The sequence below is a fragment of the Microtus ochrogaster genome, chromosome 26 (assembly GCF_000317375.1).
Source record: "Microtus ochrogaster isolate Prairie Vole_2 chromosome 26, MicOch1.0, whole genome shotgun sequence".
NCBI lineage: Eukaryota > Metazoa > Chordata > Mammalia > Rodentia > Cricetidae > Microtus > Microtus ochrogaster.
Window position 1 is genome coordinate 1924511 of NC_022025.1, and position 15765 is coordinate 1940275.

At 37.6% G+C, this 15765-nt stretch overlaps 1 protein-coding gene across 1 annotated transcript in view; it reads left to right on the plus strand.

The window, feature by feature from the left end:
• Znf804b (zinc finger protein 804B) overlaps window positions 1-15349 on the plus strand; it is a 552504-nt gene extending 537155 nt beyond the window's left edge. The window contains exon 4 of the mRNA XM_005358299.3: window positions 9232-15349. Coding sequence (XP_005358356.1) covers window positions 9232-12886 — 3655 coding nt within the window. The 3' untranslated portion in view covers window positions 12887-15349. The remainder of the gene's footprint in view (window positions 1-9231) is intronic.
• The last annotated feature ends 416 nt before the right edge of the window (window positions 15350-15765 follow it).

Here is a 15765-nt window from a genome sequence, read left to right on the forward strand (position 1 = left end):
CCATAACGCTTCTCCCAGCTCCTGGAAAGTCTCAGTAGTTACTCTATTTGGTTCCCTGTAACAATATAAAATTAACATTTATCAACAAACATGCTTGAAGGCAAATTCTTAATAGGTAATGTTTTGTAAATTATTAATTTTGTCATTTGATTTTTTTCTTGCCAGTGCTGTTAACTTTTTTAAACTGTTTATAGAAGTGATGCAAGAACCAATTGTATAAATGGTCATCTGTTCCAGCTTGACTTGTTCTTACATACTTCCTCAGTAATTTAAGTTTTATAATAATAACTTTTAAAATATTTTATTTAATATTCATACATGCATATATGTTTATAGCATAAAATGTTGAATCAAATGCAACCTGCATTCCCTCCCCTCCAAGTCCTCTGACCCTACCACCTTTCCTTACCAACTTTGTTCCCTCTATACACACATATACATTTATGTTTAAATACTTACTATATGGGGCTGCCTGTGAGCATGTGTCGGGACCATTTTCTAATCTACTGGAACAAGGATGGATGTTTTCATAGAACCCAGATCTCTGAGGAAAACCGACTCTTCCTACCCCAGCAACCAGCAACTGTCAATAACTCCTCAAGGGCCCCTCTCCAATCCAAGTTGGGAAGATGACTGGCTTGATCTTGTGCAAGGATTCTGCTTGCAGTTCCAGCTGCTGTTTATTCATGTATTTAACTTTGACACCTTGTCTGGCAAACACTGTTCTGCTTCAGGCAGCCACAATGACAGTTTTTAAAACTATAAATAGCAATGCACCTTTGGGGTGGAAAATACATGTTCTGTATATTCCCTTGTTCACACTTGATTGTGGCATAAAAGACGCTAACATTGTCTGGCAGACAAACAAAATATAATTAATGTAGTTAAATTTACTGCACACTGCCATTTTAATTGATAATTATACCATAACAAGCATTACACTAATACATACTTGTAACTGAAAATTGACAGTCTTAAAAGAGCTTGCAGCCACTGAATGATTCAAAGTTGTTACTGGAATGCAATTAACTTTGCAGATTGTGAATTGTGCTAATATGAATCATAATGTATAACAATAATATAATTAATTAATATGGTTGACAGCAACCTGGTGAATTACGAATTTATAGCTCTGTCAGAATTTAAATGGAATACAATATAAAATAACAAGAGTAAATAGTTTATTTATATTACCATAAAATATTAGACTTCAAATGTGGTCATTGGAAAATATAATGACAAGTAACCAATATTTACTTATATACAGTGTAGTTTTTGTTTTGCTTTGTTTTTAGTCCCACTTTGGAACACCAAAATATTTTTGGTTGTTTTCACTCTCTTTTGGGGAACCTACCACCCAGCTACTAAATAAATCACACACACACACACACACACACACACACACACACACACACACACAGAGGCTTTTTACTACTTTCAAATGCTTAGCCTTAGCTTGTTTTATTTTTTGCCACCTTTTCTTCAACTTTTGCCTCTGGGATTTTATCTTTCTCTATTTTCATATATCTTTTCTCTCCTTTTCATCCTGGCGTCCTCTTCTCCCCCTTTCTCATTCCCTCTTCTTTTATTCCTTCTATATATTCTCTCTGCCTGCCAGCCCCACCTATTCTTTCTCTTGACTCATTTGGCCATTCAGCTCTTTTATTAGCCCAATCAGACCTGCTGGCACAGCCTTAGAAGAGTGTGTCCTGTGTTCATTAGTGTAGCATACAGGAAAACATCCAAATCCCATTTCAGTTCCTGCATGATTAGTATAGGAAACAGTAGATCAAATCACAATACTTGGGAAAGAAGAAAATCCTCAAAACCGATCTTCACAGGCCAGACCATTTTTGCCTTGTTCAGCAGCACATCTGAGTTACCCTCCAAGCATCACTGTGGTTGTCTTTACTGTGACAGTAACTATACATCTACATCCCTGCCCCCAGTGAAAGAATCAGAGAAGATCAGAGGAATCTTGATGCCGGTGGCAGTGGTACAGTCACAAATGGAGTACTACTCAGCGGTAAAACACAATGACATCTTGAAATTTTCAGAGAGTGAGGCAATCCAGACTACAGAAAGTCAAGCACCGTATGTACTCACTTATAAGCAGATATTAGACAAAAAGCAACTATTGGATAACCAGCCAATAGTCCACAATCCCAAAGAAGACGGGAAATAAGAAGAACCCTAGGAGAGACATACGTGGATCTGCCAGGGTAGAGAAAGTAAACAAGAACTCCTTAATAATGGGCAGCATTGTGGAAGGGGTAAGAGTGGTAGGGGAGTGGGAAGGGGGCAAAGGGAGTGGGGAGGAGAATTTGAGGGATCAAGAAGGTTGAGTTGGCTGAAGAACAGAGGGAGAGCAAGGAAAGAGATACCTTGATAGCAGGAGCCATTATGGGATTAGCAAGAAACCAGGCACCAGGGAAATCCCCAGAAATCTATAAGGATGACCCCAATTAGAATCTAAGCAACAGTTAAAAGGGTACCTTAACTGCCCTTCCCCTGTAATCTGATTGATGCAATCTGATCTTAATTGTCATCATAGAACCTTCATCCCGTAAGTGATGGAAGCAGATATAGAGATCCATAGCTAAAGCACTGGGCAAAACTCCTGAAGTCCAGTTATAGAGAGGGAAGAGCATTTATTATGAGCAAAAGGGCCAAGATCATGATGGGGAAATCCACAGAAACAACTGTCTCAAACAAGTGAGAGCTCACTAACTCCAAACTTACAGATAAAAAGCCTGCATAAGACAGAACTAGGCCCTCTGTATGTGGGTGACAGTTGTGTGGCTTGAGAAGTTTGTGGGGCCACAGTCAGTGGAACCAGTATTTATCCCTAGTGCCTGAATTGGCTCTTTGAGGTATCCTTATGGAGGGATACCTTGCCCAGCCTAGATACTTGGGGAAGGCCTTGGTCCTGCCTCTAGTGATTTGACAGATAGTTGCTGACTCCCCATGGGAGGCATCACCCTCTCTGAGGAGTGGATGTGGGTGTGGGGTAGGAAGAAAGTGGTAGGTGTGGAGGGACAAGAGGTAAAGGAGATTGGTGTGTAAAATAAGATTGTTTTAAACATAAAAATATTAGGGTATCTGTCAGGCAACCTTATGTACCAAACACACTCAACAATAACCACTCTGTAGGCCATAATGTATCCTATTGGAAAAGAAAAGTGTTCAGTTTTTGGACAAAGAATTTCAAATCATGAAGATTATTTCTTCCTTTCTATTACTACCCAACTGCTCTATTTGCTTAAGCAGCCTTGTGGCTCCAGAGAAGTAACTTAAAGTTATAAAATATTTTCTTTGTTGCAGCAGGAGTGATGCATGATACAAAAATAACAATTAAACATACCATGGCCCCTTTATTGAATAATGTGCCTTTGGTCCAATAGTCTTACTCACATTTGCTGAAAAGCCAAGCAATTCTGGCCCTGTTGTGAAGGCCTTTCGTGAGTATTTTGTGCTTCTTTCTGTGCCTGTTTTACCATATTTACTAGCATCTGGCTCCCAGCATCTTACAATTAACCCTGTAGGAACTGATGCTCTCTGTGTAGAACAATCCAAATAACATGATTCTTCATGCAGAAAATAAAGATGAGTTATCAGTATTGAGACCACTTGAATCCAACATATAAACAAATATTGACTGAAAACTGGCTATGAGTTTCATACAGGGCAGACAGCTTTGATTTTCTCTTGGATACCTTCATTCAGCCTGAGTCTCCAGTAAAACCATCTATTGCACTGGGAGGCACTCACTTCTGAGTGTAAACTTATATGCAAAAAAAAAAAAATAATGTAAGCACAGTACAATATTAAGGGTGTTTTTGAAGCATTTGAAAAAAATGTTAGTGATATTGATTCTGAAAACAGAAGTTCCCCATATAAGAAACATAATATAACACAAAAATATCATTCTGTTTGGTACATACCTTTTTATGTTGCAAAATATACTTTTCCCATAGAAGCAAATCATATATTTATAATGTTACTTTTGAAACTGGGGACAATATTGAGATGAACAATACAATAGTAAGAGTTAAACAATTAGGTATTACAAATACTAGGTTTTACAAATAAAAGTCATTATTTCACAATCACTGACACTAAAGATAGTTTCAAAGATGAAATCAGAAAGTTCTAACAAATGTTTTAACTATGAAAAATTATAGAAATAGGAGCATTCCTTGCTAGGGATGAGAAGATAGGGAAGTGAGAGGCTAACACACAATCATAGAAATTTTGAGATCTAATATAGAGACTAAAGACTATATGTAGCAATATTGTAGTCTTTACTTGAAATTTGCTAAGATGGCTAACCTTAAGTTGTTTTCGCACACACATACATATACATACAGGTAATTAGGTGTTGTGGTAAATGTGTCATTGGGTTTTGTTATAGTAACTATTTCACATCATTTGCACGTGTCTATTTGACATCCTCATGTGCACCATGGTCTACCTACCCACATACTTCTACTTACATATTCAAACAACTAACTGAATTTCTATTTTAAAATTAAATGAAATTTAAATTAAATTTAAAAATACTAAAATATTCACATTTTATTTGAAATCTGGAAGAAATGCTAATATTCCCCCATTAACATTTGAATACTTTCTCTTGAGCATAATACCAGTGACAGAAAATTGATTGATTTTCCAGAAGAAGCAAACTTATCAATTAGATAACATGGATACTGCTTAATCCAAAAAAAATAAAAAGCACAAATATAGAGAGCTATCTATTTGTCACCAAGAAAAAAAAAATCAGTCACAATGTTGTTCCTTGTCCTTCTGTGTCCAGGTTGCAATAAAACTTCAACAAACCCTTTTGGACTTTTCTTTGTGTTGGAATAAAATTCCATAGCCCACATGTTGTGTTTCATACTTCTCCCTACTAAAAATATTACATAGACCATTTGGAAAAGTGTAATGATGTTATCAAAACAGGAGGATTATTGTGTCAGGGATGGAAAGTTGTTCCATAAGAAAAAAATTAAAGAAAAGCCACTGTTTCATAAAATTCCTAAGTTTCATTTCCAGACAATAATGGAATATACTTTATCCACCCATTCATGAATATAGACAATATCACAGAACTGTGAATTAAATAATGGCTAAAACTATTGTTTGTAACTGAAAATCCATAAGAGTGGAGAAAATAAAAGGTTCTAATACTATAAAAACAAAATAATGTTAGTAAAGGAAACTGAATACCAAAAATTATCTTTCAACTAAAGCAAAAGATGACAGGCAGTAGAGTACCAGTATGTATGCTGAGTACATTAAGAGTACTTATGTTTAAGACTGATGACTCGGCATGGATAACACGTCAGAGGAGTTTTCCTTTCAGAAAACAGATTCTCCCTTTTCAGAAGTCACTGATGGCCTGTATTATTTTATCTAAGGTAGAGTCTTGTCCAATTTCCCCATTCATGTTGACATGTCAACTGCTGTCATTATATAAGGCTTATTTGTGCAGCCATATTGTTGAGATTTGTTGGAAACAGTTCCTCTGTCATTTCTAGAGCACAGTATCCTGTTGTAGAAGGCCAACATTTTGTACAACATTTATACAACAAATTGGCACCAACATGGCCAAGTAAATTCCACTTAAACCTGAGAGAGTTTGGAAAGAAATTCTAGGCACAAAAAACCAACAAAACAATACAAAACAAAACAAAACAGAGTAAGCAGGACTTAATGCTGCAGTTCTTTTAAGAGAGGTTTTCCTGATTCTGCAGTAGCAGAAAAACAACCATGTGGTTTTAAAAAGGTGGCTTCCTGGACCGTGCTGCCAGCACGAACTCTGGCTCTTTCGGGAGATCCAGCTATGTAGCATTTAAATGGGTTCTGTGAGCAGAGTGATAAAACTTGCTTAATGGCAGCATAGACCTGCCCTGTGTCTAAAAATGGAGCAATGTACATGGCTCTCACAGGCAGTAAACAGCTCTGTCATGCTAGACTGGGCAGAGCAAGCAAGCAGGGCCATGTTTGCCCTAGTAATGCTGCCGCTTAGGTTTTTAAGAAGGACTTAGCATTTTAAGAAACTATCCTGGTCAGAAACGGATTACAGATACACAATGAAGACAGATTCAGACATAAAAGACCTCTAAATGAGACACAGTGTGTTTTAAAAACGTACATAGGCTTGGGAGATAGAAGAAAAAGAGTAAAGAGACAGTAAATGTAATATAAAAGAGTACAGAAAGTCATAGATTAAATGAGTAAAGATAATAAATATTAAACTTGTAGAAAAAGTACTAGACTAAGAAAAATAAACCACATAAAGATGGAATATACACAGAGAGTCTGGATTATGTATGTTAATGTGTTTTCTTTGAACTTTTTGACTGTGAAGGAGCTAAGTAACCAACATACATACCTTAAAGGTATTTGTCTTCAAAATTTGGGTGTAAGGATATGTTGTTTTTGAAAAGAGGTTCTTCTTTTGTTTCCACAGAGGATGAGAACCTATGGATTTATTCTAGGCTATAGTAGTTTGATGGACCAAAACCCTGAAAGATCATTGCGAACACCTCTGCAAAAATTACTTTACTCAGCAAAAAGCAGGAAGCAGTTTGGAGAGAACAAAAAATCCCTAAATGATTGTTTATAAAAAGGGATGTGCTATAGAGATTTGCATTGGTTTGTTGATACAAATTTAAGCTCAATTTTGTTCATATATATATATATATGTTTCTGATCTTGATTAAGATATTGTGTTTGTGTAGCTCATTTAAAAATTAAGAAATATAGGTTAATAAATAGTCATCTATAATAATCAAGTTTATAGACAGTTAGGTTTTCTAGAAATATAGATCTATATTTCAGTTAGACAGGTATTCTTCAAATCTTTCAGAGACTTCAAATCTTTCAGAGACCTTCAGATTTTTAAAACCTTCAGGTTTTTAAAATGTTTTAATAACAAGACATATCTGCTCCTGGAAACACCAATAACTTCAAGAGGAAGATGGGCATCGAAGAGACTTCTTATGGAGTTTACTAGCCATTTGAACAAGAAACTGCTCTTGCCTGAACTACTTGATGTTATGCTGTGTGAGCTGGACATGCAGGACCCATGGAGAGATGACTGCTGAAGTTCCCTAAAGAAGGTGAGACAGTCGTTCAGGGTTTCTGCTTCATGAAAGAGTCTGTGAGACATTCTGCAGGACACAGAAAAAAGTGACTGACACTGCCAATATAGGCAGAACTGTCTTTAAAATTCCCTGCTTCATGGAAAAGTCTGCCAGACACTATGGGCCTATAGGCTGAAGATGGATGCTCCTACGGTACAGAAGAACTTTGGGTGATTTTCCAGGCAGCAAGATGTCTCTGTCAATTCTAGAGTTTTGGAACTTGCTTACAATGCACTTCCTATTTACTTAGGTAATATTATATACTCCTGGAGTCTTTGATGGAGTTGAAGTATAGATAGTTATAATTATAATTTTCCTTAGTTATAATTAAAGATAAAGTAGATATAAATATTGTAACTATAACTCTTGCCTGATACCTATCTTGTTATATGTAATTTTACTATGTTAAAGTTAAAACCTTTCTTTTTACTTAAACAGAAAGGGGAGGTGTAGTGAGATTCCCCTCTGTGTGCTGTGAAGATGATTGGTTAGTGATTCAAGAATCTGCCTTGGTCTGTGATAGGACAGAGTAGAGTTAGGCAGGGGAAACTAAATTGAATGCTGGGAGAAAGAAGGCGGAATCAGGAGAAGCCATGTCGCCACCACTGGAGACAGACACTGGATGGAAATTTACCCCACATGGAGATAAATGGAGATGGGTTAGTTTAGGATATGAGTTAGCCAGAAATATACTTAAGCGATTGGCTGAACAGTATTGCAATTAATACAGTTTCTGTGTGGTTATTTTGGGGCTGAGCAGCCGGGAACAAACAATTGACCTTCTACAGCAGTATTCCACAGCAGACTCTCTGATCCTCTGGCTCCTGCAACCTATACTCCTGCTTCTGTGATTTTTCTTGAGTGTAGGTGTTGTACTATAGGTGTACCAAGGTGAGTTTGGTAACCCACAGTCACTTATTCTCTAAATTTGGACCAGGTGTGGATTTCTGCAGTAGTCTCTGCCGCGAAAGGAGGATTCTGCGAAAGGAAGATTCTGCGAGGAGGTCTGCGAGCTGCATTTCTGTGTGGGTGGTGATGCTAAGCATTGAAAACTGAAGGACAGTTAATACTTCAAAATTTACGTGATGTGTTGTAGGGACATACATTTTAATATTCTATAGTCAAGAAACAAATGCGTCACAATGAAAGTCTAAGATAGAAACAGGATAGACATTGGTCCAGGCATTTGGACAAAGAACTAGCAACCGAATGCCATTTCAAATAAGATATTGAAGTGATGAACTAGCATTTGCTTTTCCTCAGTCAGCATCAGCATCACTGCTGGAAAGAGGTAACTGAGAAAGTGTGAAGACACTAATTTTATCTTAAAAGTTCCTAGCCTCTGTATGTTTATTTTCTGCTTTCTTTTTGAATCACTAACGAACTTCAGCTAAATCAACAATCTTGGAAAACCTCAAAAGACAAAGAATACACAATTGGCATAAAATTGTTGTGGTGAGGAAGAAGCAAGAGACACAACGGTAAAATCCCCGGGAATGCCCTGGGAATGCTGAGCCCGCCTGGACACACCACTGCCTGCTGCTGGGCTCTCTAGCTGCTGACAAAAGTAATGACAAAAGCTCCTTACTTCAGCAGAAGTGAACCGGAAAGACCTTTGATATTGAAGGGTTAAACAGTGAATGCTAACGATGCTGAAAAATCTAATTAAAACTCTTTTTCCACTCTGAAGATTTCAATTTCTTCCCGAATGTGAAGGTGCTGGTGAGAAGACTATGAAACATGTTAAAACTCTATTTGCAAAGATCATAGGTTCTACAGACTATATTGTGATATAAATGCTCTTATTTCAGTTTGTTCTGAAGCTTTCATATAAGATAGTTACATATTATGGCTTTTTACATTTCTAAATAACAGAATTAAACAGAGCATTTCAGTGTAACTATATAGCAGTAATACTGACTTGTACGTAATGATAAAACGGTGGTTGTATAGAAAGTTATGTTCACCAATAAATATTAAAGCAACCCACTATAGAAATGCTATGGAATGTTGTTTGCATATAGATTTGATTCCAATGCTAATGTCCTACTCATTTAAATATTTACTTTATTTACAGTGTTTCTGGAAATGGACCAGCATACAAAGCCCCCAGGATAGCCATGGAAAAGCAGCTCCAGCAGGGAATTTTTCCTGTTAAGAATGGCAGAAAGGTCTCCTGCATGAAGAGCACCCTTCTCCTCAAGGGAAAGACCCTCCCCAGAAGCACCATGGAGAAGCAGCGATTTGCTACGCATAACCGACAACAACTGCAAGCAGACAGGCGGTGCCTGTTTGGAAATAGGATAACACAAACGTCTTCAGATCTCAGCAGTGCAAATCACAAGACAGGAGTTTCGTTTTCATTTTCAAAAAAAGCTTATCTAAAATTAGAATCCTCAGCCTCAGTTTTCAGTGAGAACACAGAAGACACGCATGAGTGTAACAAGTCACCCGCTTATAAAGTCAAACAAACAGTAGAGGAATGCATGTGTTGCAGGTTTGCAAACGATGACTCCCACCTTACTAAGGAAGAAGGTGTCATCTCACCAAGCCATCTGGAGGGCCTGCTAAACAACACCTTCTCGATGAATTCTAAAATGTCACAAAACAAAAATGAATCCATTAATGAGATGCTGAAAGATTCATCAGGCATTCATGCTTCTTTCTCTAGGTCTAACCTCCATCTTTCAGAAAGAAATCTTACTCTTTCCAGCAGAGAGAAAGAAATTAGGAATACATTGAAGGAAACTTCAGAAAACAACGTTAATCACCCACAACAAGCAAATGAATCCTCCAGTCAACTTCATGTTTGCAAACACAGTGATAACCATTGGTGCGAAAGTATGAATGAGTTTTCACCTTCAGGGTCAAGGGAACAAAAGAGCAGAACACATCTGAATCCTATCTCCAGAAAGGAAGCCAGAGCAAAGGCTTTAGGAGAAGCAGACAAAGTTAGCAACAGTGTTCAGAGACTTTACAGAGAAGGCTGTCCAGGTGACCTGAAGTCCGAACCATTGCCTTTCCTCCACGTACAGAGCAAAGATGGACTCACCACTCTACAGTGGCCTACAGAGCTCCTGTTCTTTACCAGAACGGAGCCTTGCATATCTTACGGCTGTAATCCACTATATTTTGACTTCAAACTTTCTCGCAACACGAAGGATGAACATAATTCAGAGAATGTAAAAAAAGAATTGGAGAAGGAGCCTTTGGAAATGAAGCAAAAAACAGAGAGTCAAGTCTCAGGTTTAATGAAAGAACAGCAAAAATTAACCCAAGATAATCAATCTCAGAAGCCAAAGATAATTATAGCTAACCCAGATTGGGAAAAGTTCCAGAGAAAATACAATTTGTACTACAATGATTCTGATTCTAGTATGAGTGAATGTGATAGTCTGAGAGACTTGGATATGAAAAGTCCTGAAGTGTCCGCCTACCTTAATCTGTCTCTAAAAGATGGCATGAGAAAGGACAATGCTGATGATACTGAATTCAAAGAACCTTCAAATGTCCACGGGCAGAGCTACAAGCGGACAGTTCTAAACAATGCTCAGGACAGGCCTTCATGCTCGCCTCTCATCTCTAGGACTAAAATACACAAGCGGAATCCCTGCACTCCACATTCAGAGGTTGAAGGACAAAGCCAGTGTACCTGGAATTTTAGTCCTTGTACATCAGAGAAGCACAGTGAGCCTGAGAAGGACATCAGTGAGAGTTTAAATACCTGCAGCATCGGCCTGGGCAACAAGGCTTCTCCAAGTGGAAAACAAAGCTATGACAGATTTTCTCCAAAGCCACCTCTGAGTAACCATCCCAGACCTATGGATGAATCTCCCAGAAACGTGGCCAGCTGGAGAAACACATGCTCAAGTCATCGGTCCAACGGCAGTGGCCGCAGTCATTTGCTCTACGTTTGCAAAGCAGAATGTGACTCAATTGAAAGACACATGTGGAAACACCGAAAGCACAATTGCTTCTGCTTGTCTAATGTCCCAATAAGCAGTAGCTGTCCTCAGTTAGAAACGCAGAGAGGCAGGAGTGGTAAACTATGGGAGTCACTTAAAACTAAAAAACAGTTGAAACACAGCAACTGTCACTGCAGAGAAAGATGTAAACTGGGTAAAAATCAACAATTTGAAGGGTTGAAACCCACAAGAGATTTTAACTGTGATTCCAGTTCACAGGTTTCGCTTGATAGAAATAGTGAAAAACCCTTTAATGGCCCAGGACCTCAGCACAGCAAATCAGGCTCGCATTTGAGACAGAGAGCTTACTGCTTAAACAAAAACAAGAAAAGTCAAAAGTCTTTGACCAGCCTTCACATTAATGATGTGGGAAAAGTCAAGTGCAGACCATGCAACCGGAGGACGCTCAACTACCTTCTTAGGAGTTGTGGAGGTGGCCCTTCAGAAACCACACAGTCAAACATTTTGGATGGAGAAGGGCCTTCCCTGACAGCAAAGTGTCTTTTAGAAAGAGTAAAAGCCAAGAAGTGTCAGGAGCAAGCAACTAAGTTTGAGGTTTCTTCAAACAGTTGTTTAAAAGAATCAGAGATTCATTCACAGACACAACCCACAGTTCAACCTAGACCACCGAGCTGCAACAGAACAGCCTTACCTTTTTCAGAGAGCAGACAAGAACTGAGGAAGAGGAGAAATGAGAAAGACAGTATAATATATAAGACTTCTGACAAAGACACAATCGGAAGCTCACAGAAAAATAACTTTACTGTATTCACAGATGCTGAATGTGATAACAATCTCCCCAAAGGCATAAATCACGCAGTAACAGATTCCCAGTCTCCAAGCAGAGAAAAGAACCAGACAATGAAAGAGCAATCTAAATCTTCAATTAGTGAAGTCCAGCCTTTCCTTCAAAGCTGTGACCCAGTACCAAATCATTTCCTTGGTGCTTTTCCATCTAATAGACATGCTGGTGTGTCTGATTCAACAGAGACCAAAGAGGACCAGATAAATCTAGACTTACAAGATGTAAGCGTGTCTATGAATCATGCAGAGGGGAATATAAACTCTTGCTATGACACAACTATGCAGAAGCATGACAAAGTGGAAGATGAATTGGAAGGGTGTCCCAAGTCTCTCATCCCACCTTTAGTTCATCAGCCCATAACATTTTCTCCGGATGAAATAGACAAGTACAAGCTCCTCCAGCTACAGGCCCAGCAGCATATGCAGAAACAGCTCCTGTCCAAGCATCTCTGGGCTGTGCCTGCTGCAGGGCCCACTGCCTTCTCTCCACCTTCAGCTGTGCAGACACTTCCAGTCCACCAGCACACAGCCATCACCACCATCCACCACACCTTCCTACAGCACTTTGCTGTTTCTGCTTCCATCAGCTCACACGGCAGCCCCCTCCCAATGGCTCATATCCACCCGTTCCCACAGACACATTTCAGCCCTCTTCCATTTCCAACCATGGCTCCAACCATCATCCCTGCACACCCTACTTTTCTAGGACATCCCCTGCATTTAGTCACTGCTGCCCCCTTTCACCCATCACATATAGCATTTCAGGCTCTGCCTCCTGCAGCGTTCATCCCCACATTGTTTGGTCCTCATTTAAATCCAGCCACAACTTCTCTCTTCCATTTGAATCCTTTAATCCAACCAGTGCTGCAAGGGCAAGATCTTTACCATCATGCTTGTTCCAACCAGATGCAGCAGTTAAACAGTATGAAAGAGGCCTTAAATATGTCAGTCCATTTGAACTAATAGTTATGACAGCTCATCTTTGAATAAATAATGCCAATCGTGACTACCTGCAAAGCAATGTATTAATATCATATCTCCCACTATTATAAAATTTAAAATAATGGTGCCAAGTCCAAATGTAATTCACACATAAACATAAACTGAGTTATCATACTAGAAATGGGAACATTCTAAGAACTTGTGCTGGCAAAAACAATAGAGCAAATTAAAAATAATTTTATGGAAGGAAATCCTAGAAAGCATTAAAGAGTGGTTTGAAATAAGTTGTTAACTAATACTAAAATTGGTAAAAGAAAGCATTCTGGCACATCACAATGAAGGAAAAATAGAAGGCTTTGTTTGCCGTCTGTGATGAGTGAATGATGGATGAATACGATTTTATTTGTCAGATAATATTAAAATGTCAATAAAATGAACCAACGATTAAGAATAATTTCTTTTGACATATTTTTCATGGAAGTTAAGAAATATTCTGATTAATGCAAGCTGAAAACAAGTACACAAACTCACTTTACAATTAATGGAATTCTGTGAGAGACCATTTTCATACCACCTTGTATGAATCAATAGCATCAGAAATTAAGAATGTTTAAATTTCATATTAGAAAGCATAAAAGAGATGTTATTAGTATTTGATAATGCAAAATAAAATCTCCTTACAGTAACATATTACACATATTGGTAATTATTTCAAATATAATAAGAGCTAAAAAAATCAAGTTTTTTTTTTTACTACTCAGAATTTTTTTGTATCAGAAATAAGAAAGACAAGGCTTAGAAATGATGAGTTTTATGAGGATAAGCCAAGTTATCAAACATGGAATTTCAAATATTCATTCAAAAGCCTTCCTGGTTCATAGAATTTTAACTTCTTATATTGTTTGTGAACTGTCATCTATTTGGTATATGATTTAATATTCTTATAATTATAAAAGTATTACTCATATTTCCAGTAACAATGGGTTTCCAGAAAGTGAAACTCACAGAGCAGGAGGTGGCCTCTCTCTAATAATGAAGTGAAGATGGAACCTTTGGCACACTGGTATAAAATGTGACTCTTACTCAGCCTTGGGGGAGAGCATCTGCCTTCACTGAATACATGCATTTGACTTCCTGGAGGTGAATCACATAGATCACTTTTTCTTATTCCTCACATCTGCACAGATCAACATTATCATTCTTCAAGTCATCAATGCAGTTGAAAATTAAAGAGTTGGTTTTGTCTGAAGACACAAACAGAAGGGGGAGAAAAAAATAAATGTGAATGTTGACATGAAGAACAAACATACTTACCAAAGTAATGCCAAACGTTTGTTTATGGGGGCTTTTATTGGAATATAGAAGGCACAGAGTCTGACCTACTTAAATGGAATAGAAAAAGAAAAAGATATTTATCAAATAGCAAGAAGTCCCATACTTCTTATAATTTCACAAAAGTAATTATTAAGGGTAGTGCATTTGGGTAAATCATCTTAAAAATAAAAAAAGTGAAGATATTATTCTGAAGATAGATAATAACTTGCCCAAAAGATCAAAATATATTGTGGATAATCAGTTCTTCAATCAGGTTATAAAGATGGCATATGGCTAAGAGAGAATGATCTCCACCAGTCACTAAAGTCTTAATACAGAAAAGACAGAGCATTTGATTAACGTTTAAATTGCCTTAGAGACAATCTAGAAGCTCAGAAGGATAAACCAGTTTTCTGCTGGACCCTTAGATAAATCAAGGTAAGTGGATAGTTAGGAAATGACTGCTCCATCTTGCACTAGAAACAGTTAAAGTGCTCAGTGAATAATCCACCTCATACAACAGAAAGAAGGTGTTGCTCTTAAACAAAAATAATTTGTACACCAAGGTGACAAGCCATCATACCAGGAGAATGGACAATGAGATCAGCAGTCTCTCTGGATTTGTTTCCATTTTCCTTTAGAGGAAGGCATCCTTGAAAAGCTAAAGCAGAAAGAATTCCAAGCTTATTCTGAATTCTAAATTTGAACCATTAAAAACACAGTTTTATGGATTATACTTTTAGTATTAATTCCATCAAATTATTTGATAATTGATTTGAGCAATTTTCTATTAAATGACAAATTTATTGGATAAGTTTTGCTGTGAGTTCACCCTTGACAATAAGTCATTGATCCTTGTTTTATATCTGTCCAAGAACCAAGATTAAACAAAAGACAAATATGGGTAGAGATAGGCTGTAAAATATTTATCCATGGGCCCACATGTGAGCACATGAACACACGAATGTGTCTATATATTTTATCTCCCAAGACTCAAAGTCTTTCCACCATCATACGCTCAATGAATTCAGGCATGATTCAAGAGGGGAAGTGGTTTGTGCGAAGCCATGACAAGTGGGTAAATTTATTCTCTTAATCACTGCCAAATTTTTCCAAAAAAAAATGGACTGTGGCTATAAAATCTGTTCTTTAACATGATTTTTGAGATCACCTTCACACATGTTATATATATATATATATATATAATGAAATATCAGAGGTGATTACACAGTAGGGAGTGATTTACAAAGTTTCTAAGTCTGAGGCTTTGATCCCTCATCACCTGGAGGGACACATTTGTCAGAATGATCAGATAGTTCTTTCTCATAGAAAATGGATTTGACAGTGCCTACATTGTTCAGTCTCTGTCAGGTCTTCATGGAATCTCTGTTATCACTGGGTAGAAGCATATTTCCAAAGAACTAATCCACAAAAGTTGCTCATTAAATGGAATTTCTAACCATCAGACAACTCAGGATCATATTGCAAGGCCTTGCTGAACATGACCACTAAGTTTTTCTGTAGAAACGAGCACAGCAACAATGCAGTTTTCTGAAATTGTAATAACACTTTGAAGTTTTATCTAA